At 36.3% G+C, this 26,141-nt stretch overlaps 1 protein-coding gene across 5 annotated transcripts in view; it reads right to left on the bottom strand.

Annotated features, from left to right (window-relative positions):
* LOC136863970 (titin) overlaps positions 1 to 26,141 on the bottom strand; it is a 348,159-nt gene that overhangs the window by 46,594 nt on the left and 275,424 nt on the right. For 4 of the 5 annotated variants that reach the window (XM_067140439.2, XM_067140437.2, XM_067140436.2 and 1 more), the window contains 3 exons: positions 24,783 to 25,067; positions 22,545 to 22,595; positions 5,236 to 5,390 (listed from right to left, as the gene is read on the bottom strand). In XM_067140439.2, the coding sequence (XP_066996540.2) occupies positions 5,236 to 5,390; positions 22,545 to 22,595; positions 24,783 to 25,067 (491 nt within the window). The remainder of the gene's footprint in view (positions 1 to 5,235; positions 5,391 to 22,544; positions 22,596 to 24,782; positions 25,068 to 26,141) is intronic. The other variant, XM_067140435.2, reaches the window with a different exon arrangement.

Consider the following 26,141-nt stretch of genomic DNA (forward strand, 5'->3'; position numbering starts at 1 on the left):
TCCAGTTATACCGACACCTGGAATGTAAGCAATAGAATTGGAGCAAACAAGCATTTGAATATAAATTATTAAAGATAGGGAGGGGGATATTAACACACAAATGGATAAACTCAATGATACACTAGGAGAAAGAGGAAGTGAGAGAGAAATAGAGAGAGAGAGAGAGAGAGAGAGAGAGAAGATTAAAAATAAGAACGTGAACGAACAAGGACAAAATCCACATCTTCACACAATGATGGCACCCTCCTAATAAAACTGGAAGGTAGAACTGTGAAAAATTAGATCTAGAGGGTCTGTGGTTGATGTGTTTTTAAACAGGTTTTAGAGTATTAATAATGTTTATAGTGTAATGACTGATGTGCATTTCTTTTATATTTTTGAAGTGATTTTATGTTGCATGATCTGTCAATCATTTTGGCATATTATGGCATTGCAACTCGAGGAACCCCTGAAGCAGTAGGGATTGTTTTGAATTTGAGATTCGGTTAAGTACAGTGTATGATATTGTTTCATTTGAATTTGTGATTAATCCATGAATATGTGTCCTTTCTGCCCTCAGCAACCTGCTATTGTGTTTATACATTTATGTCTGCTCTCCTAGCCTCCTATCATTAATAATTTATGATAGCTTGTCTAATTAATCAAGTCCTATGGAAGAGAGAATGATAATAATGTTATTTGCTTTAAATCCCACTAACTACTTTTACGATTTTCGGAGACGCCGAAGTGCTGGAATTTAGTCCCATGGGAGATCATTGTAAATCTACCAACATGAGGCTGATGTATTTGAGCACCTTCAAATACCACTGGACTGAGCCAGGATCGAACCCGTTGGGGGTCAGAAGGCCAGCGCCTCAACAGTCTGAGCCACTCAGCTCGGCAAAAGAAGAAGAGAGAATGACCTAGATGTTTGGCCTCTTAAAACAACAATCATTATCAGAACAGTTGAACACATTTGATTCAGATCCATTCTTAAAAAGAAACTATAAATAGCCCTTGTCTTAAGCTTTGTTGTATGAGGAGCACTGTGATTACAATTACATCATCGTCTCAGCGGAAACTTATGAAAACTATTCTCACCTATGTTCCACTCGTACAAGTACAGTAGACCTTAATTAATTCAAATATTTTAAATTTGAATTTGTGGATAGTTTGAACTGTTCTCAGGGTCCGTTGACATTCCAATACAACACAATGTTAAAAATTTGTGTTTAATTTGAATATTATATTGTTTATTTTGAAGTAAAACTTCCATCTTAGAACTCTCATATATTAAAAAAATGGCATTTAAGGATGATGGAACACTGCTTTGGTAGAAGAGAAAAGAAGTGTACAATCATGGAAACAGAACTGTAGTCATTTCATAACTAAGAAAGGTTCAAGCTACTGGCCACCTCAGAGTATGTTCCTTGAATAGTCATTTAGGTAGGAACGTTTGAGTTTTGGTAACAGGTAAAAATCTGCTCATTTGGCATAAACTCAGAACTCCATGTGGAGATGATTGACAGCCATCAGCAGATGAAATGAGACACTCCACTGATTACTGAAGGCTTGGAATATAGAGCATGTCGACACTAAGTAAAATATCTGTTGTCAACTGGACATTGATTAAGTGACAAGGCCTAGGCTTTGCTATCTTCATTCAACTCTGGCAGATAAAGAGGTCTGTTTAAGGGACAACAAAATGTAAGTTATTATCTGTTTTAATCAATAAGTAAACATGAGGAATTGGCACTTATCATACAAATAAATTCAAAGAAACAAGGGAAAAGTTTCAGCATTTTAAATGTTGTCAAATATTAATTATGATGTAGTGTCCATTGTTGTGTACTTTTTTAAGAGTGAATTTATGGTTAAATACGATGTACAACTTTATGGTCTGTTGTTTTTCCATATTATGTCATCGTAACTCGAGGGACCCTTAAAAAAGTAGGGATCATTTTGTATTCGAGATTTGGATAAATACAGTTTTTTAATACAGTTTAATTCAAATTCATGGTTAATTCTTTTTTTTTTTATCCTTCAGGTGTCAAATTAACCAAGTTCTACTGAATTAAAATTTATACCACAGATATTGCCAGTTCAGATATTACAAACAAACAGAGGTTCATCAATATGTAATGATATATGTCTGCTCTCGATATTTACTACAGGGACTGAGACATTGGGATGTCCATGTTTGTGCTTGTGAGACTGTCATAATGTCCTGTTTTATTCTATTCATGTCTAGCACTGTATGATGAAATTGTGAAAACATATTTTGTCTGATCTACATACTGCTTTTCTTGCCTTGCTAATCTTGTTTCGGGCAGTCTTTATTCATTGGTGAATTTTTGACAAAGAAATGAATGTTATTTGTTTTATATGCCACTAAGTACTCTTACAGTTTTCATAGATGCTGGGACACTGGAAGTTTGTCTTGCATGTGTTCTTTTATGTTGTGGTAAATCTGCCGACAAGAGGGAGGCATACTGAGACATAGAAAAATAAATAAGAACATGTCTGTGAACGACAGCTTGAGTTGGCATAAAGCTTACAGGATCAATAATATTGACAATATCAGTATTGACAACACAACAGTCAAACTCATGCCAACCAATCTCAATAATGCCCTACCTTTACACGATCAATATTACTGACAATACTTTTGTCAATAAATTTGCTTAGTACCTCTCTTTCTGCTTAATGAGCAGAGTGAGTCTATGTGGTTTTATTTGGTTATTTCTCAGTTTTGTCATTCCAAAACATGGATAATCGTACAAAAAGTTGCACAGCTATTATTCTGGCACTTGGAACTACTCGCCGAGTGAGGATTTCAGTAACTACCTTTGAACGGAGGAAAGTACCTTTGACAAACTGTTTAAAGATGATTGAACCATTTTTGAAAAGGAAGGACGCAAATATGAGAGAAAGTATAACAGTTAAGGAAAGATTAGCCTTCACCCTGAGGTACTTCTTATTTCTACTATTTGCTTTACGTCGCACCGACACAGATAAGTCTTATGGTGACGATGGGACAGAAAAGGGATAGGAGTGGGAAGGTATGAAAAAGGTATGAAAATGTATGGTAAGAAAATGAGAAATCACGGAAAACCATTTTCACAGCTGCCGACAGTGGGGTTTGAACCCACTATCTCCCGGATGCAAGTTCACAGCTGCGCACCCCTAACCACATGGCCAACTCACCCGGTGCGTGAGGTACTTAGCCACTGGAAGACATTTTGAAGACTTGAAGTTTTCTGTCACCATGTCGCCAGAAACTATCAGCAAAGCTGTAGTAGAAATGTGCAAAATGCTTATAAATTGGTTGGATGATATTCATCCCAACTTTATAGCAATGAACCATTACTCTGGCTTCTTTGACATTTTAAATGAAAGTAAGAAGGTAGTAACACTTGGTACATAGGTATTAAAATGAAAAAATAAGGAGATGTATTAACTACTAGAACAAGGAGTAATGTTTACTGAATATAACAGACACTACGAATTCAACATTTACCTAAATATTTGAAGTAACTATCAAACATTTCTAAACTGAAGTTAAACAGACTGTTTAAAACCACCATCATCCTTTTAAATTTCTTGAAAATTGCTGTAGTGAGAGGTTCCCTGTTTGGAAGTTCATTTGGTCTGGTGGAGTCATCACAGGCGAGGGAGAAGTATTGTAATTGAATGTCAAGGAGGATGAACTATTATGCTGCAAACTAACTGAACTTTGAAGTTCCTGCAGTACATTGATTTTAATAGTGTCACGATGAAGATTCCCCAAGCTTGCCTCGAAAAGGATGTCACTTATTGCCTTCTCTGTGAAAACACTTTGTCTGGATTCTAAAGTCAGAAGTTTTTCTCCCCAAGCTTTAGCGATAGCTGGAATTATGCTATCAGTGTTCGATGAAGTTCGGAAAAGTGTACATGCTTTGTGTAAAAACTCATTTAGCTCTGAGATCAGACAGTGGATTCTTGACTTTTTGTTCCGAAGAAGAACTGAACTTGAGGATTGATACAAATATTGACGCTTACCCCTACATGGTCAATAATATTGACAATAGTACTGATGCCAGAAGAACAGGAAATCTGTATTTCCTTCAATTCTCCATCAGATTGACTGTCAATCCAGATTTTCCACCTTACAGGGTCAATATTATCGTTGCCTGAATGAGGAATTGTCAATATTATTGGTTGTGTAAGGCCCGCTTAAGATAAAGTTGTGCTGGGTAAATTAACAAACTTCTTGGAATCATGAAAACTATAGCTGGCAGCTTAAGAGATAAAGAAAGAGACACACAAAAAGCACTCACATATACACAACTATTGGTATTATCCTCAGTAATGTTTCCTTGGAATTGTGTTAGCACGCGTAGTGGGGTTAAGAATCATACCAGTCAAGATTTTTCAAATTTGTCTGCTTCAGTGCCATGGAATGATCATGGCTGAGAGTAACTATATTCAATACTCCATAATATATCATTATTCAAGAGACTTCAAAACTTGTCTGTTAAATGAAAACATGCCTTTATCAGAAAATTATCCCAGTCCCTTGACCTGAGGATAAAATGCAATGAAAACCACCCTGAATTAGGTGGAAACAGTCAAACACAAAATGGAAGCAAGAATGTACACTTAAACAGAAATTTTTCAATCCTCCTAGCAGATCGTTAAGCAATATTTTAACCATCCTGCACATTATAGACAGTCTGTGATGCAAGGTCATGTACTGTATATGGCATAGTACATTCTTTCTTTCAGTCCCTTTGTTTTTGAGTTTGACTTCTAGGTATTTCTTTGAACCGGCTTGTCCGCCTGCACTTTCTGTACGATATTCTACAAATAGCTGTTAGTTATCTTTGAAATTCACTACCTGTGGTTTAGCAGTTCTCATTACAGGAAAAAGAAGGAGAACAAGAGGGGAAAGATGATATTATTTTCAAAGAAGAAGCTATTGAGTGCAGACTGAAGAATTATCAAGATGCCATAAGAAGTTTAAAAGAGCTATGGGAATTTACCCTATATATTTAGTGTAATTTTTGAGGCTGAAGTGTGGAAAGTGAGGCAATCAAGAGTAAGACCATTGCAATTCAGAAAGCTCTATTTTGTACCGGTAAGAAAAGAGAATGTACACTATTTTCTAGTACATAGTCATTAAGCAAAACTTGTCTTCAGTGGAAAACTTTTCCCAGTCCTTTGTAAATCCATTGAAGAAAAGTTTTACTATATATAGAAAATGCTACCACATACCTTCATCCAAACCATTTTATCCACATCACACTTCTCAACAGAGTATTTGGAAAGTTCAAGTCCTCCATCATCTACAGGTGGCTTCCATTCAATAACAACAGATTCCTTCCGGATGTCTTTCACAACCATTGGTCCTTCAGGTTTGCTAGGTTTGTCTGTAATATTCAAGAGGATTAACATTCAATTCACTGCAATTTGAACAGCAGCTATTTGATTTTTTTTAAACACATTCATGGAGGACAAACAAGATAAAGTAAAGATAATATTTCCTTGTTGCTTCATGAATGGTATAGAACAATACAATTACCAGCCTCATATTCTTGAACAGTCTCTAAGTATGTGTTTATGTTATGCCTGTGGTTAAATAATTTGAATTTTGAAGTGAAATATTTGCCCTAGGAATTGGAATAAGATGTTATCCCAGAACTTTTCTTGGAATGAGCAAGGATAGATTCAGGAAATGACTCCCAAAAGGGATGGTGAAGCCTTGCAATGTTTTACAGTACATTGTAAAAGATGTGCTACCTTTCATGAGTTTGAAGATGTCTATATAGTCTCAGTTTACTAATTTTTAAACTAGGAGAGTAATGCATTTGGTCTTTGTAAGTAATGACGACAATGATGTCACATTTTAGTGACTACAGGTAATACGTCTATAACTGTGTTGTTTTACAGTCTTAGAAGCAGCAGGTTCCCTGCTCATGACTGCAATGCCACGAGCCTCTGCACACCCAGTGTTCATGTCCAGTTGCGGTCCTGGTACTAGCGATGACAGTAACCACTCGCTCTTTCTCGGGCATGAAAATGTTATGTCATACAACTCTCATACTGTCCTGTCAGCCTTGGCAGCGGAAGAAGTGGACATGTGACGATAGATGGTGAAGGGACCGGTCCCTCTGGAAGGCTCGCTGGCCGGATGAGAGCCCATGTTTGGCGGCCTATGAAATTTAGTTGGCAACTTGTCAGTAGAGTGTGCCCATGCTCAGCAGCCAGCCAATGGAGCAAAGTAAGTACAGGCAATACAATCATCAAGTCCATACACTTCACCGTATATTATTGATTATCTTAGTTTAGTTGTTGTACAAGTATCTTTAATTATTTGAGACTAAAAATGGGATAGAAAAATATGATTTGAAATTATTTTACTCTAAAAATGTGTGTGGTGTAGAATCTCACACTGTAAAGCTACCAAAGGTTACTGAGACTATGGTTATAAAGTCATTGTTTTCTATGAGAAAATGAAATGGCATATGGCTTTTAGTGCCGGGAGTGTCCGAGGACATGTTTGGCTCACCAGGTGCAGATCTTTTGATTTGACTCCCGTAGGCGTCCTGCACATCGTGATGAGGATGAAATGATGATGAAGACGACACATACACCCAGCCCCATGCCAGCGAAATTAACCAATGATCCCGACCCTGCCAGGAATCGAACCTGGGACCCCTGTGACCAAAGGCCAGCACACTAACCATTTAGCCATGGAGCTGGACATTGTTTTCTATGAGAGGCATGGTTACGAAACTTACTCTGTGCTTTTTGTAATTTCATATGATGTATATGTAGATAAGTATATTACTCACACTGGCTATTACTCTCAAGATATCTGAAGCTTATCCTCAGTCTTAGGGCTGATGAATATCAGTCCTTTATCCTTTACCCTGCTCTTCCTGGATTTGTAACTTTATATAAATACCAGTTCAATTGCCAAATTATATACAATCCTGAGATATTCACTTACTTGTTTACATACTAATTTTATTTGGAATGCGTAATTGTAGAACATATGCCCAGGATTGAAAAAAATTTCATTTAACACTTTGTCAATAAATTCACTGAAAATATTGATAAGTAATATTGGCAAACATATTTTTTAACTGATCTTAAAAACAAGCTAGTTACCATAAAATATATATATTTCTGCTGAAATTAATATCCTCCATCTCTTTAAAAATTAAATGTTGTTTTAAATTAAGAACATGTACATGCTACATAAAATTATTATAAGAAAACTTTCAATTTTCACAACCACACGAACTGATAATAAAAGTCAGTTGTTATTATATCAAAAATTAAATTTATAGATGCTAATAAAAGAAGACTTAACCTAACAGCATTTAATTATTTAAAACCCAGTTCAATTGTGTACTTAATGCACAATCCATTTTTATGAATGCATGAATTATAGACTTGATGAAAGATGGCTATTGGTTCTTAAGTTGAAGCAAAGGGTCCTCTGAAAAACAAAACAAACCATATTGCGCTTCTGCCCCCAAGAGACCAGGGCATACTGACTGATGTCTGCTTTTCTTGGAGCAGAAATGAGTGCCATGTGGACAGTGTATGAATCCGATATGAAGATATTATATCATTTTAAAAGACTTGTAGTTTTATGTTACTCTTGATACTGTGATCACACTTATAGGACCTTCAGTTTTATGTAGAGTCCAAGCCACAGGAAAGAGAATTTTTATTTTATACATCTCACATGGCCGATATTTGAAACATGGCCACCAAGTGAGAAGCCAGTGATAACAACACTCACTTGTCAGTTGACGGTGGTCGTGAAAGCCTACACCAGTAGTAGCTGCCCAATTCTGTGTAATTGTGAACCTCATAAGATATTTATCCCTTTTCTGTGCATTATGTAAGAGAAGCTTCATTAAAACTTAACTGAATAAATTAAATAGTTGTATATAACAGAATGTTTAGTATCCAATTACGAAGAAATATAACTTCAAAGACAAACTGAAACTTAATTTAAGCCTCTGTCAATATCAAGCAGTAAGTAGTAAAATCTCTCTTGTATCTTTCATATGAAATTATCTGCAGAATTCATATTCGCTTTCCCTCTGCTTCTATATTTTCGAGAGGTTTGACGACGACGACGATGATGATGATGATGGTTGTTTAAAGGGACCTAATATCTAGATTACATTTCTGTAATCTCTCCTTCCCTCTATTGCTTTCTCAGAACTTTGTCTTTTAAAGTATGGTACTGCCAGTCTAATGATGTGCATACATTAGCACATTAAATATACTAGCTAAAATAGAATTCTTGAATCTAAAACTAATTAGTATCACTACAGCATGTAACAAATAAAAGAATTATTTTTTGATAATTATTTCAATTTAACTTTAAAGATCAGTTTAAAAATACATAGAATAAAAGTAGTTTATTTAAAGCATAAAGAAAACTTCTTATGGCTGAAGCATCACTTTTATTTAAAAAATTCATACAGTTATAATGTATTAGCCTTTATGAATAATTCATCTATTCTTTTAATACAATATGTGTTAAAGAAATTTTAAAATAAAGATATAATGCAATAGAATCAGAAAGAAAAGTTGTTTGCAATTTCCCCTAAAGATTTGTAAACATGCCACACATGAGATATATGAAGTACTGTAACATAAATCACCTTAAAACAGAGAATGAAAAGTATTGTATGAGAGAGTCAAAATTGTAGTAAAAGTATTGCAATAAAAAAGTCAGTGTTAAATAAGCTGTAAGAAAGACCAGAAAAAGAATTATTTAAACCACTATGGTAGGTGCAAAATCATATCATAATAATCTCTTTACTAAAACACGTGCAAATATTATGTAGAGTGTTGATAAAACTCATTTCAACACCCACGTGAATATCATAATTTATGCAATCTTCAGTTTATCACATCATAAATTAGTTCTGAGTCACACTAGAAGAATAAGGAACATGAGGAAGAGAAGCAGAATTATCCTGAAAAATATGTGAAGCATTAAAATGTGTGGAGCAGAAACTGTGTGAAGTACAAATGAAGTGTGAAATATTTGTATCTGTTTAGTATGCCTGCCTTGTATATTCTTTAAAGTGAAAGAATTGCATGACAAAAACTATATAAAATTTTATCATTTTATATTTTGAATTGTTTGAAGAGTTTTTATGTGAAGTATTGGTCATGTTATTTTATATGAGGCAGTCCATTCCAAAACTCATCTTATCCACCATTAGTGTGTCATTTTATTGAGGAATTATAAATATAATTAATAGAACCTAAATAAATTAAATTTGTATTTTGGATAAGACAAGTTTTGGACCAATCAGTACGAAAATCAAATATTTTACCTTGCCCAACTTATTTAAAAAAATAAGAAAAAAAGATTTTTTTTGAATATAACGTTATAATAAAATCACTAGTATAATAACACACTTGTCTCCTATCAGGTTAATGATATTCACTAATAAATGAAATACTCCAGTGGAATTATCATGTTAACATCAATCAACATTCAGTACTTGGAAAAAACTCTTCTTTTATAGGCTACACTGCACTCACAATAGGAACGATAAAACGATAAAACAACACTTTATTGTCTTTAATCATGTTAATTAATGCATTATACTCTCAAATTTGATCCCTCCTCTTGATATCTATCACAAAAGACTTCTGTTTCTTCCACAAGATTGTTTACATCTACAGACATCAGGACAGGTGAAAGTTGCAAGATGCCAAGTAACTTGACCTTCAAGTTCATTGATTTTGCTAATACTGCAACCCTTTTGTAATAATAATGTTATTGGTTTGGTTTAGCGACCCACTAACTACTCTTATGTTTCTCAGAGATGCTGAGGTGCCGGAATTTTGTCCCTCCGGAGTTCTTTAATGTGTGTATAAATCTACCAACATGAAGCTGATGTAATTAAGTGCCTTCAAATACCACTGGACTGAGCCAGAATCAAATCTGCCAAACCAAGCTTAGAAACCAGTGCTCTATTGCCCAAGCTTCTCACCCCTAACCTTTCATGCCTATGGGTTTGTGTATACAGCATTGTGATGAGGAACTTGAGATGTAGAAGAAAAAAATTTTAAATCATTAACTAATGAAAACAGAATTAAAATACATCAATTAGTCTCAATACAATTGTCCCCAGCAGAAACATATTAACACCGAGCTTGATAGCTGCAGCTGCTTAAGTGCAGCCAGTATCCAGTAATCGGGAGATAGTGGGTTCAAACCCCACTGTCGGCAGCCCTGAAGATGGTTTTCTGTGGTTTCCCATTTTCACACCAGGCTGTACATTAATTAAGGCCACGGCCGCTTCCTTCCCATTCCTAGGCCTTTCCCATCCCATCATCACCATAAGACCTATCTGTGTTGGTGCGACGTAAAGCAAATAGTAGAAACATATTAATGAGTTATCACTGTATTTTAAAGGTGGCAATTCTCAACTAAAATCTGTTTTTTCTTAGTTTTCCTCCCTTTACCTTCCACAAGAGAAGTAATATTCTCCATCATCATAATACAATGTATTCAGAGCACAAAACTGCATGAAATACTAACATATTTCAAGAACAACTGACATAAACCACAGGCAAATTTTAGCATGAAGTCACATGCATCAATTGTCCTTTTTCTATTAGTTGATTGTTGATTGTATAAGACGAGTTTTGAAACGACGAACGCATCGAGAAGGCAAGTTATGGAACAATAGCCTAACTTTGGTGATGACATTTATTATGGAAAATGCAAGTTTTGATGCCTACTTTCATGATAAAATTATCACAAACCTAACCAAGAAGGCAATGCTACTCGTTTTTTGTAATTGGGAAAGAAGTTTTGGAATGGACTGCCTCATATTCTACGAGAAAGGACATTGATAATAATAGTGACAAATATTGGGCAATAATAGTGCCTAGTTTCTTTATGATCTTTTGTTACTTTGCATACAAAATAGACATGTTTCCTCCACCTGATTAACTGTCTGATTTTAAAAGTACAGAATTTATTGAAACCATTGCTTCTCTGACAAAACATTGTTTCAATGCAGTCCAATATTAGATTTTATCTGTGATGATATAATAGTAATAGTCTGTGTAATTTGATTATCTGGAAATCTATCTCCTATACTGCAGTTATTCATACAGTAGTTCCAACAGCTTTCTCACATACAAATGAAATAAACATTTTTTTTTTTTTTGTCTCAATGTATTCACCAGGTTTGACGGCAGATGAGGATAAGGCTAATAAGCTTGGGGGCATATATTTAAGTGGGAAGGGGAGTAGGGGGTTGGAATAAGTTACCAATGGAGATACTTGATACATTTCTAACTTCTTTGAAATTATTTAAGGAAAGACTAAGAAAGCAACTGATAGGGAATCTGCCACCTGGGTGACTGCCCTACATCCAAATTAGTGGTGATTGACTGACTGATTGCTTGCTTGCTTGCTTGCTTGCTTGCTTGCTTGCTTGCTTGCTTGCTTGCTTGATTGATTGATTGATTGATTGATTGATTGATACCTTATTTTCAGTAAACTAAATCTTGATAGGTCTAAAATATAGCAAATAAGGCCTGTTTGGAGGAAGATAAGAATATAAAGGCTTTAAAATAATAAAAAACTAGACAAAAATATCTTGGCATGATTAGTAGAAACTTCCAATAAACAGAGAATAAGGTGCTCTAGGTTTTCAAAATGGAAAGGGGGGCATTCAGAGATGCAGTATTAGAAACTGAAGATGAGTTTGAAGCCCAAGTAATAATTTTATTCCTTTTGTTTACAGACTGACTTTGCTGTCTGGAAGTGAAAGCTGGGTGTACTCCAGTTATCTTATCCATCAGGCAGGTCTAACAGATACAATGTTGCAGGGATGTTTACAGTTCACACAAAAGAGGACAATGACAAGAAGATATTCATAAGGAAATGATAAATGGAAAGTTAAAAGTGAAAATGTTGGATGTAGCTGTGAAAATAAAATAGATTTTGTAGGGGAGGTCATCTGAAGCAAAGGGTAAATTACCTGAGACTAATGGACTTGGGCATGGGGAATCGGAGGGCATACTTAAAGAAAATGTATTTAATGATTTCAAGGCATGGGGTATAAAAGCAGCACTGATGCAGAATAGAGGATTATGGATGTGCTTAGTTCGTGCACAGAGATTTGCCTATTGAATCCTGAAAGAGAAGACAGTCTACAATGTCTACAATAAGGATATTATTTTAATATGTTGAATGAATATTTATGACTTTGAGTCCATTATGGTATAATATTTATTTCTCATAGATGAGTACTTATTTTATCATAGTATTTTGGAACATGGTCTATAAAATGACACATGATAAGCCTAAAGAAATTAATTTACACTACTACCCATCACATGTGTTAACACCATCCTCAAAACAGTTTAACTAATCTAAACCATCGATCATGAACAAGTGCTTGATTTTAAATAAATAAAGATTTTACTGCAGCCAATAGCCATTAAAATATGTTTACATGACTAATTACATCAAACAGAATTTGGTTAGTCCCATCTGTCTTTTAGTACACGTCACAACATGATATAAGCCACAAGTCTTCTCGCACAGTACACATATACATTCCTTTCTCAGGGTGTGAAATGTTTTGTTAGCACACACATGATGATGAAAACTGTGTGTGGCTAATTTAGTCACTATGTGCCTGAGTTCATAGTTTGCCTTCATCCAATCCGTACTGGTCATAGCTTCTGTGGTGTAAAAGGTTTCCCATATATCTCCCTTCTTAGTTTGTCGCCATATTTGTAACTGGTTGAATGCATCTGTAGACGGCAATATTAGTTTGTGACGTAGTTCTTCTGTATAGAAGAGTTCTCTTGTCAGCTCGTAACATAGTCTTGAGGGAGTGAATCTGGACAAACATAATACCTTTTTCATGTAGATTGCTTTTACACTTTCAATGTCTTGATTATTTCTTCTAGTGAGATGTTCCCATATCAATTCTAATCCGTACGTCATTATCGGAGATATTTTTGTATGGAACAATTTCATAGCGACTTCAACTGAAAGTCTGCATAAGATCAAGATGTCATTCATTGCTATTACGGCCGCAGCCACTCTATCCTTGATGTGTCTGGTATAAGAAGTTCCTGACGTCTGTAATGTAATGCCCAAATATTTAAAGTTGTTTACGATTGGCATAGTTTCTCCTCCATTTTCATAGTGAATTTTCTCTTTTAATGCTGTTCTGCCTCCCTTGCAGAAGATCATCTGTCCCGTCTTTTGTCGATTAATTCTGAATTTATTGTCCTCTGCCCAAATGTTCAGCTTGTTGAAAGCAGACTGTAGTTTTCGTGTTTTTTTGATACGAGTACCATGTCATCTGCATACATGTACATATGTACCTCGTCGCCTTTGGCCTTTATAGTGGGTCGCTATATTGAAGAGTATGGGGCTCATTGGATCACCCTGTAGTACTCCGTTCATCTGCGTTATGGGGTTCGAGATAGAGATGTTATCGTTTACAGAGATGTAATTATAAGCAAGAATGGTCCTAATGATGTTCGTTAAAGGATTCCTATATCCTATTATGTTTCCCAGTTTCTTCAGTAGCTTTTCCCTGTCCACTAGGTCTACGAGGATCGCGTAAAATTTCCCTTTTGGATGTCTGAGGGCATCCGTTATGTCGTCAATCAGATTCTTTATCGCATTCATTGTAGATCTCCCTTGTCGAAAGCCGAATTGCTCTTCTGGTAAGGCGTGGTCTACCTTTTCTATCAGTCTCATTGTTAGTAACCTGGTAAAGAGTTTAAAGATATTGCTTTCTAAGGCAATTCCACGGTACGAATCTAGGCAACTCGTGTTTCCCTTTCCTTTATATAAGATCTTCACCATTGAGTGTCGCCAGGTGTCAGGGATTTTGTTCATTTCCATGCACTTATTGAAGAGCAATGTCCATTACAAGTGATAAGCTTTAACAGCTTCATTTCAAGTAATACTAATCCCGTATTGACTATAATCAATTAGTAAATATTCAAGATAAACTTAAATACTATAACTAAGTGATCTGCCCATTCAATTCAATATATAATTTATTATATTTAGTACATGTTTCGTCCCCTAAGGGACATCATCAGCTATAATAAATTAGCTATAATAAATTAACAGTAATATATCAGAAATACAAAATAGATATTATTAAAATTGGAAAGACACATTAAAATATTGATGTATGGTTACGACATTTAAAATGAGATCTTAGAAAATTTTGTTAAAATTGTAAGTCATGTGATAGATAAAACAGTTAAACTGTCCATTATACTCTTGATGATATTCTTGGAAAATACCAGTTATGCTTTATAAAATCTTAAATGATCAATTGTTGTAAATAGCACACTTGATTTGTATCTCTTGATGAAATATTTGTTAAATCTTTGATTTGCATTCCTTAGATAGTATAATATATTGAATGCTTCAGAATTTAAAGTCAACTCGGGGCTGTAGTGGCAAAGATCTTTGTAGTAATGGATATAATTGTATTCCTTATTTTTGGCCCCGATGTGCGAAGAAGGACTCACTTCTACCGAGGTAAGTGTGCATGTCCATGTTGTTAGTAGTCTATTTTCTGTAGTTTGTATATGTTCGTTGAAAATGCCATCAATTCCTGCAGCTTTCTTAACCTTCATGTCCTTTATGGAATTTTTTACTTCCTCTTCGGTGAAGTCCTGAAAGAGTTTTTGTTTTCCATGTACGATATTATCTACTGTAGTTACAGATAAGTTGTCCATGTTCAGCACTTTCCTAAAATATTCTTCCCAGTCTTCTATGGCAATATCATGAGGGGAGTGCGGCTTTCCTGGTTTTAGAGCTATAAACGGATTTACTTTTGCTTCTTCGACAAGTTTTTCTCCTTCTCCATCTACATATTTTTCTCTTTTTTTCTTTTAATAAAGCCTTATATATTCTTCTCTTCATCGTGTAGATATGTAATTTGCTTTCTTTGTGTGAGCGCCTTGCTTTGTGGAGAGCTATAAGAGTATCTTTCCAAAGAATATAGCATTCTTGATCAAACCATGATTTTGCTATTCTCGTCCTGTCCTCAAACATTCCCATTCATATTACCTGTTCTATCTCCTGGGTTGCCTCATTTATGTTGCCTTTGGTTATGTCGTTTTGAATAATTTCCAATGTTGGAGTGATTTCCTGGAAGGCTGTTAGATTGGTTACTCTTTTGTATTTAGTCTTCACCTGTTGTTTCTTCAGTTCAAAGTGTTTCACTGTTACAGTTATCTTGATAGGTAGATGTTTTCTGATAGGGATCGTTGGTGAATCATCTATTACTTGGAGAGATTTTACGGTAATTTTATGGTTTAGGAAGACAAGATCTATGATACTGTGTCCATTGTGACAGATGTACGTTGGTTCTGTTGGCTTGTTTACTAGCATGAGTCCTTCAGATTCTAGGTATTCTCTCACCAGTTGTGTTTTCTGATTTGGCAAGTCTATGCAACAGTTTAGATCACCTGAGGGACCTAATATCTAAGTCATCAGCCCCCATACTCACATTTTATAAAGGACCATATATAGTAGTATCTAAAAGTTAAGCATAATCACTAAACGAGGCCATACTGCCTGATAGGAATGTCAGACGGATAGCTGAACAAATGGAAGCTGAATCACACACCATATGTCACACAACTTGTACAAAAGAACAGTGTCAGAAAGGTTCTGATAGCTAAGGTACACCTTTGACAATATCTAACAAAATTTGGCAATGTCTTCCACAACAAAATATGCTGTTAATAGGGTGTATGGTTACCCCTAATGGCCACACATGCTTCGCAGCGACGTGGCATGCTCTCTATCAGATGGTCCAAGAGCTTTTGTGGCAGTCGATCCCAATCCTCCGAAAGGGCAATGCGAAGGTCTTGGAAGGTCCTTGGTGGAGACTAACGGGATGAAATTTGCCTCCCCAATGCATCCCAGGCATGTTCTATAGGATTCAGATCAGCAGACCTCGCTGGCCAGTCCATGCGATGAATGTCCTCCCCAGCCAGAAATTCATCCACCAGAGCAGTGCGGTGCGGTCGGGGATTATCGTCCATTAAGAAGAAGTCTGGACCAACCGCCATGGGCGCCCATATGACAGTTTGTAGGAAAGGGGCTAGACCTGGGGTATGTAGTATTTTTAATATTTTGGAAGATGAATGGTGACTTGTATTCTGCGATAGAATAACACCAAAGGTATCCTCTGCCTGTTGGTGGGGGATGGTATTACCACTTCTATGTAATACCAACTTTTAAATCCTTTTCTTGATAAAGAATTTTTTTTTTTTTTTTTTTTTTTTGCTATTGGCTTTACGTTGCACCATTGTCTTATGGTGACGATGGGATAGGAAAGGCCTAGAAATGGGAGGGAAGCGGCCGTGGCCTTAATTAAGGTACAGCCCCAGCATTTGCCTGGTGTGAAAATGGGAAACCACGGAAAACCATCTTCAGGGCTGCCGACAGTGGGGTTTGAACCCACTATCTCCCGATTACTGGATACTGGCCGCACTTAAGCGACTGCAGCTATCAAGCTCGGTCTTCAAAGAAAAAACACCTGACTACATTAGATTTTTCTTTTCCCAGAGAGCTAGGGAGGGGGGGCACTCCCCCCTCCCTTGCCCCTGGGCATGGGCGCCCTTGCCAACCGCACCTCTGATGAGTCGACCATGTGGTCTCAGTATCTCATCCCTGTATCTCCGAGCGTTAACAGTGTTCCTCGGACCACCCATGAAGATATGCAGGTCCGTACGGCCATTCAACATAATGCCGCCCCACACCACAACGCCACCACCACCATACTGGTCCCTTTTCACAATGTTCCTGTTGTTGTATCGGCTACCCAGTTCTCTCCAGATTAATGTGCAATGGGAATCGTTCTCCAAACTGAAATGGGATTCATCTGTGAAGAGCACATACCTCCATTCATTCATGGTCCAGTTTCGATGTTGAGGGCTCCACAGTAAACGGGCCCGTCTCTGTGCTGGAGTGAGCAGGACGCACACCGCTGGATGTCGGGCAAGCAGCCCTGCTGTTCTGAGCCTCCGGTACACAGTTTGCCGGGAAAAGGCAACCCCTGAGACAGCTGCAAGCTCCGCCGACAATTGTCTTGCAGGTGCACTCCGATTTCGTCGGGCGGTTAAGGCCAGATATCGGTCCTGCTGTGGGGTGGTTACCCTTGGTCGATCTGGTACTGGCCTACGACTAACATCTCCTGTGTCTTGAAATCGTCTCCAATGCCTGGAAATGACACTTTGTGGCACATTGCCTGCTCTATGTAAACACTAAAAAGGAGATGGGACAAACTGCAGCCTTGCCCCACTCTTTCTGGATTGCTGCTTCGTTTTCATAGCCTTCGATTCCTATCACTGCAGAATGATTTTTGCACAGATTGTAGATAATTCTCCTATCTCGGTACATAATCCTGATCACCTTCAGAATCTCAAATAGCTTGGTCCAATCAACAATATAGAATGCCTTTTCTAGATCTACAAATGCCATGTACATAGGCTGGTCTTTCCTAATTTGATTTTCTACGATCAGACGTAAAGTCAGGATGGCTTCACGTGTTCCCACATTTTTTCTGAAGCCAAAATGAAATTTTGCAAGCGTGATATACTAAACTTTTTGGTGAGGTAATTTTCACACTTGTAAGCACCGGATTTCTTGGAAATAGGTATAACAACATTCTGCCAAAATTTGGATGGCACTTCTCCTGTATCACACGTTTTACACAGTTTATGCAGTTAGTAATTCAGAGTGAATATCATCAATTCCAGGTCCCTTGTTCCTATTTAGGTCTCTCAAAGCTCTGTCCAATTCTGATCTCAAAATTGGGTCTCCCATTTCATCGCCATCTTTCTGCCTTGTTTTCTTTTCCTAGAAGTGGTTTTCCATCTTGGCTCTTAATATTCATACACCTAGTTTTCCTTTTATTCAAGGGTTTTCTTGATTTTCCTGTATGCAGCATCTACCTTTCCTACAACCACACAACCTTCAACATCCTTGCACTTTTCTTTCAGCCATTCTTTCCTAGATGACCTGCACATTCTATGTACTTCATTCTAAATCATCTGTATTCTTTTCTTCTCTCCAAATTCTTTGCATTCTTGTATTTTCACCATTCACTAATCAGTTCTAATATCTCCCAACTTTCTACTGATTCTTTCTTGATCTTACATTTTTTCCCTAACTTTTCTTCAGCAGCTCTCATTCTTCAAAACTCTTCATCTATTGTGTTTCCATCCAGCTTTTCATTTAGTCCTTGTGTAACATGTTCCTTGAAGCAATCCATCACACTCTTTTCTTTTAACTTATCTAGGTCCCATCTTCTTGCATTCTTTCCTTTCTTCAACTTCATATGACATTTCAAGACCACCGCATTGTGGTCAGTGTCCATGTCTGCTCCTGGGAACGTCTTGCAATCCAACATGTGGTTTCTGAATCTCTGCCTAATCATAATTAAGTCTACGTCCCATCTTCTTGCATTCTTTCCTTTCTTCAATTTCTTCAACTTCAGATGACATTTCATGACCAAACATTGTAGCCAGTGTCCATGTCTGCTCCTGGGAATGCCTTGCAATCCAGCACCTGGTTTGTGAATCTTTGCATAATCATAATGAAGTCTATTCGATACTTCCCTGTGTCTCCAGGTCTTGTTCACGTGTACAGTCGTCATTTGTGGTGTTTGAACCAAGCATTAGCAAGGACTAAATTATGATTCGTGCAGAATTCAACCAGCTGACTTCCTCTTTCATTCATTTGTTCCAGTCCAAATTCTCTTATGACATTACTTTCCCTTCCTTAGCTTACCACTGCATTCCAGTTTCCCATCACAATTAGATTCCCATCTGCTTTTACATATTGTATTAAATCTTCTACCTATTCATATATTCTTTTGATTTTTTCATCATCTGGCTGAACTAGTAGTCATATAGACCTGCACTATTGTGATGGGCATTGGTTTGGTGTCTATCTTGACAACAATAATTCATTCATTACGCTGGTCATAGTAACTTACCCGCTGTCCTATTTTTTAATTCATTATTAAACCTAAACCTGCATTTCCCATGTTTGATTTTATGCTGATAATTCTGTAGTTGCCTGACAAAAATCCTGCTCTTCCTGCTAACGTACTTCACTTATACCAACTACATCTAATTTTAGTCTATCCATTTCCTTCTTCAGATTCTCTAACATACCACAACGATTCAAACTCTTAGCCTTCTACGCTCTGACTTGCAGTATGTCAGTATGCATCTTCCTGATAATTGCTCCCTCCTGCGTAGTCTTCACCTGGAGATCCGAATGGGGCAGCTATTTTACTTGGGAGGAAGCCATCATCAGTACATCATTCATTCATACAGAGAGAGCTGCAGGTCCTCAGGTGTTAGTAACAGCTGTAGTTTCCCGTTGCTTTCAGTCGTTTAGTACTATCAAGACAGCTAAGCCATGTTACATATTATTACAAGGCCATATCAGTCAATCTTTCAGACTGCTGCTCTTGCAACTTTGAAAGGTTGTTACCCCCTCTTTCAAGAACCATTCGTTAGTCTGGTTTCCCTACAGATACCCCTCCGATATGGTTGCACCTATGGTTCGGCTATCTGCTCCATTGGGATGTGCAAGCCTCCCCACTGCGGCAAGGTCACATGGTTCACAGGAGAGGCTATTCTGAGTAACTCTTCAAAAAGCTTACATTGCTGCTCTGCCATATACTCTATTTACTTTAAATTGTTTATAATATTCATTCCTTGTCTTTCACTCCATAATTATACCTTTCTTCAATAGCAGATTCCGGGTAAGTCAGTGTTTGTCCTATCAACCTAATTCTCATCCCCATCACTATTTTCTTCCTTTCTGCACTAATTTTAGTTCTATATCCATATAATGCAATGATCCAAAAAAACACCTTCAAAAACTGATTTCTTGTATACTTATGTACAGTACGATTTCTGTGACCAAATTTATCTTTCTTAAAAAGATTATTAATCAGTCAGATCTAACATATCCCAATTATACATTAATTACAACTACATCTTGTCTTCCTTTTATCACTTCTTCTCTACTTATCTTGTCTATTATGGCTGATTTTATATTACAGATTTAAGATTAAATTTCACTGCCTACATAGCATAATTGGTGAGGTACTCCCTATCTAGGTGCACTTAACTCACTTTCAAGATTTTAAAAATGTAAGATATCTATATCAATACATTTATTGGTATACTAAGAAATCTCTCTTCAGAGTACATTTCTGAAACCCTAGTAATTGGAAGAAAAATAAATTATTATTATTATTATTATTATTATTATTATTATTATTATTATTATTATTATTATTATTATTATTATTATTATTATTATTATTTCATTAAAGCAAGCAGTTAGCAGTTTTATACGATATATAATGTATACATTTTGATTTGTTCTGTAAGTGAAATGATATGACATATGGCTTTTAGTGCCGGGAGTGTTCGGGGACAAGTTCGGCTCGCCAGGTGCAGGTCTTTTGATTTGACGCCCGTCGGCGACCTGCGCATCGTGATGAGGATGAAATGATGAAGACAACACATACACCAAGCCCCCGTGCCATCAAAACTAACCGATGATGGTTAAAATTCCCCACCCTGCCAGGAATCGAACCCGGGACCACTCTGATCAAAGGCCAGCACGCTAACCATTTAGCCAAGGAGCCGGACGATTTGTTCTGTATTTACTGATCATTGAGGAAAAATAAGACAATTTAAGAAGCCTAGGAATGAATGGTTTGTTTAAGATGCATAATATGAATTGGTTATGGTTATATAAAATGCTTCTTTCGAAGGTGTGCATTTTTGTCTGCAGTGGTGAGTGTTAATATTTTTCTTCTCTTGATGGTTTGCTTTCAGTAGCCTACCTGTCTGCAGCAGAGTTAATTATGCATTCCATATTTGATTGCTTGTTTCCTGATAAAATTCACCTCACAAAATTATGCTTAAATTACAGCAATTATAACACTCATCATAAGATAAATAGTTTGGGAATGTTTATTACTTTAATTCACTTATAAATTTCTTTCAGTTGTTACTACTGGTATTATTACGGTCTATATTTCTCTAAATTAATATTTTATAAAATTGTTGGCACTATTGTATTTAATAACTTACTGACATAATATGACATCTGGCGCATTTTTTGGAACTTTTTCAGTTATTCAAATAGTGCCGCTGTACAAATCCTAGTTCTGTATGGTGGTGGTCTCTGACAGAAATTAGTATACTCCCTACAGTGTAAGAGTTTGGCGCGCAGTTAGCCTACAGGTTACAGCAGTGTTATGATTGCCACCAATGTGAATAGTCGTTTGTGCTTTTCGTACCTATAAATATTTTTGGTTTTTGTAAATATAACTGTGAATGTTTCTTCTTTTGTAAATTACAAGTGATGCTATGGAGCTTTTTTTTTTTTTTTTGCTAGTGGCTTTACGTCGCACCGACACAGATAGGTCTTATGGCGACGATGGGATAGGAAAGGCCTAGAAGTTGGAAGGAAGCAGCCGTGGCCTTAATTAAGGTACAGCTCCAGCATTTGCCTGGTGTGAAAATGGGAAACCACAGAAAACCATCTTGAGGGCTGCCGACAGTGGGATTTGAACCCACTATCTCCCGGATGCAAGCTCACAGTCACGCGCCCCTAACCGCATGGCTAACTTGCCTGGTACTATGGAGTTTCTGGATACAATTGATGATATTATGATGAACTAAATAGAGAAATTATTGAAGGTGATATATTTAAAAAGTTTTGAAATGACAGTGTTTTCTTAATTCAGAATGTCATTTCATATGACTCGAAGTCTCTCAAAGTTGTAATAAATAAGTTTATTGTAATTTTTAAGAAAACAAATTTCTTACTCCCCAGAGGTTGTTTACCGATAAAATATGTACTTGGATGCGGCCGGCATTATTGCACGGCATATGCCGTGCACACTCATCAAAAGGTTAAATTGCATTTTATACTGAAATTAGGGTATACTATTCTCGTGCACTATTCTCTATTTAAAATATATTTCAATAATGACTTTCGGCCACACATATGTGCATTGTTGAAAATTATCTGTGTTAATTACAAAAGTCTTGTATATTAATTTTTTTTCCAGAAGCTAGGATTATCTTAAATATAGGTGAAAAATCCATCATACCCATATTATTTTTAAAATACAACGGTAGTTCTTGCATATGAAGTATAATTTAATTTAGGCTATTATTGATTGTTGAGCTAGTGGCAGTTACACTTTATTTGTACTTCTTATCCTTAAGAGTATTCTCCATGCTGCTGATGAGAAATTTTAATGGGAAGATAGAAGATAATATTTTTGTATTAGGTAATTATGGTAACAATTCCATGTGATAAATTTGTGACAGAGATTGGAAGAAGTTTACTGACATAGACATGCAGGAGTGACATTGACAACCCACAGTGTGCCCGGTATTGGTGAGTGGGTTTGGTGTGCATGAATCAAACAAATTGAACACTACATCAACCAGGTATTTACCAATCACTTCTTCAGCTGGCATGTCTGTTTTACTTCTGCGCTCAGAGTCATCTAGATAAAAGTTGGGAAGACATTTTCCATTATTCAAATCCTATGATATGCATGTCAAGTGATGTTATTTATTAATATTATACATAAAATACAATATCATTTCACTTGCAAATACTTTTAGTTATACTATCCGGAATGGAAAATGTTATCCTTCAAAGGAACAAATGAATTATTATACTGACAAGGAGTCATTGCTATAGCTGTACAAAAGCAAACTAGAAAGAAAAAAATATTTTGTGTGATGTCACTAGCAAACATATTAAAAAAACATGTTAACTTATGGTATTATTCAGTATATGTCCATAAGATTCATGTAAATATTTTCATAGTGGAGAAAAAATTCAGAGATAGTATGGAATTAAATGGCAAAATCAGAGGAAGTAAACTCTATATTATCTGAACAATTACATCAAAACAGTATTGCCTGAAACAAACTGAATAATACTGTTACATATATACAAAATGTGAAATTATCCTTCTTTATTATTTGTTAGTACATCTTCCTGTGTGGACTGTGCTAATATATCTGTATTAAATACTAGTTTTTCTGCTAGAAATTACAAGTGACAACATAGATCCAGAATACTTCAGCAAATTTGTATATTAAGAGCCTACAACGGTAATGAATGATGGCAAAATACAAATATCCAAGAGAGAGATCTTTGACTTGTAGCACTAGAGTGTGTTAATATGAGAACGCAAGTAGATGATGGCTCAAAATCCTGATTGATCCCTTTAAGGCAGCAAGGGCAATGGTGCTGATGACATCTTGATTGATTGTGAGCCTGTGACAGAAGTCAGCGAAGAAAAATGTAATCATGTCCCTGGTTCTGACCAAGTCCCATCAGACCATAAGTATTAATTTTTTTTTTTTAAACAATTTGCTTTACATCGCACCGACACAGATAGGTCTTATGGCGATGATGGGACAGCAAAGGCCTAAGAGTGAGAAGGCCTTAATTATGGTACAGCCCCAGCATTTGCCTGGTGTAAAGTATTAATTTAATGAGTTGATAAATTCCACACCCAAAGAGGTATTCAAAGCAAAGCAATCTCTGTACAGACCATGAAAGCCCTTGGAGGAGTGAAAAATAAAGGTTTCCACTTTCTGTAACCTTGGCATTAAGAGTGAAAGAGTTGTTAACCCTATGCCTGGCTGCCTTTGCTCTCATAAATTAACCTGGTGCTTATTTTTGGTGCAGGCTGAGTGAACCTCAGGGCCATGTGCTACTCCAGAAGTGGAAATATATTTCTTTAAAATTTGTTGAATTCCTGACGGGGAACTGAACCCACGTCTTCCTCGATGAGCTAAGCATGCATTTACTGCCTCGGCTAGGCAGCCTCTCAAAGAGAGGTATTAATAAAAATTATGACAAATTAAATTTAAACTGTACTCCTCTATATAGTCAGATCATATAGTATTACGCCTTTTGCTATTTCTTGATGTATGCAGTGTTTTTCATCAATCTCTTGGCATAAACCAGAGCAAATTGTGCTGAGAAATGATACTTCACCATTTTGAAGGATTGGCTATGATTGAAGTATAGAAACAAGACAGCTGCCATAGGCAGTTGTACAGTATATCTCCAAGGCAGTGATGAATAATTCAAGATCATTGCTTGAATTAAAGTGACAGAGGGAACTTGAGATTCCAGAGAAGACCTCTCCCACCTTTTGTTTGTCCAGAACAAATGTTACATAGTCACCAGCATTAGAACCTGTTATGAAGGAGGGAAAAATTGCTGCATAACTATCCCTAAGAATAGGAGGGGAGAGGTCAGTGTCAAGGTCTAGTTGACTGAGTGATGAAAACATCTCTAAAAATGATCTATCTATCTATCTATCTATCTATCTATCTATCTATCTATCTATCTATCTATCTATCTATCTATCTATCTATCTATCTACATAAGGAATGAACTCTCCCTACTCCATTTTCAGTTAGCTAACCAAACAGATGGGATGAATTGTTGTAAAAGAATTCTGTGATAGAAATACTATTTGCTATAGTATGTTTAACCAACTTCAGCTATGTTATATTCAGTTTTCACTGACATTAACCATTTTTTATATCATTACTCCATAACTGTAATTATATTTCTTCATGATTTTAGAACACTAATTTATATAACTAAGTCTATCAATGATTAGTCCAATAAAATGAATATAATGTTAAAATGAACTCACCAATTACTCTTAGGTTGAAGTCAACACTTGCAGAACCAGCTTCATTGCGAACTGAGAATGTATATGTGCCAGTATCTCCTCTATTTAATGAATAAATGGCAATGGTGGCTGAGTAGTCATCAACATAGATTGTACAATGCTTTGTTGAAGCCAAACTCCTGCCATTCTTAGTCCATGCTCCTTCTGGCTTTGGATAGCATGAGAATTTCACCTCAATTTTCCATTGATTGGTCACTCTTAACTTTTGAGTTGTAAGATTATCATCATACTCAATTTTTGGAGGTTCTAAAACAAAGGCATCATTTACAAATGACAGATTTTGGCAGTCTATGTATATAAAGAGAAACACATATAAAATTAATTCATGGTATGATAGAAGAAATAACACCTGGATTAAACAAAATGAAAGATGTGTTCTAAGATTGCAGACTGAAAAGACAATGATTGCTAAGATGGAGGAGATAATAGGCATGATGGAAAGAAGGAAATGGGATTTGCTCTGATAAGCAGAAATAAGATGGAAAGGTGAAGGTAGGAGAGAACTGAGAAGAGATTTTATATTATACTTGATTGCAAATGGGAGAGGAAGGAGAAATGGAGCAGGAATACTGGTGAGAGATGGTTTAAAGGAGGAAGTAAAGGGAATACGTGACAGATAATAAAATTTAAAATAGCACTAAAGCAAAAGAACTTAAGAGATAGAGCAAAAGTATGTCCCACAAGCAGGTTGCACATCTCAAGAAAAAGATGACTTGGAAGAAGAAATGCAGAAATATCTGAGAGGAAAGAACATGAATGTGATGGAGGATTTTAATTTGCATGTTCGTAAAGAAAGGCAACAATACAAAAATGTGCTTGGAACAAAAGACTGAGGGATTCAAAATGTGGAAGGATTCTTGAATTTCTGCAAATGGAAACTGGTGTTGGTTGAAAACTCTTGGTTCCAGCAAAACAGAGTCATAAAATAACCTGGTAGTGTACAGATTTAGAAAGTGGTAGACTATATGCTCTTTGACAGGAAAATTAAGAGGAACATTACAGAAATTAAAGTAATACCATCAGAGCCCTTAGACAGTGACTATCAACTGCTGGCAATGAACATGAGGGGGGGCTAATGAAATGAAAATAAGGGGACATAAAATAAAGCGAGAAGAATAAAACTACAGAAATTGAAAAAGGAGAAAACCTGGAAAGAGTATCTGAAAATATACCAATGGCTGAACCAAAAAATGGGAGAAGAGAAATGGAATATATTCAGAAACACACAAAGAGAGGTAGCAGAAGTATTATGTAGAAGGAATAGTACGGAGAAAAGATGTAAGGAAATCTCATGGTGGAATGACAGAATGGAAAATAAAG

The sequence above is a fragment of the Anabrus simplex genome, chromosome 2, assembly GCF_040414725.1.
Source record: "Anabrus simplex isolate iqAnaSimp1 chromosome 2, ASM4041472v1, whole genome shotgun sequence".
NCBI lineage: Eukaryota > Metazoa > Arthropoda > Insecta > Orthoptera > Tettigoniidae > Anabrus > Anabrus simplex.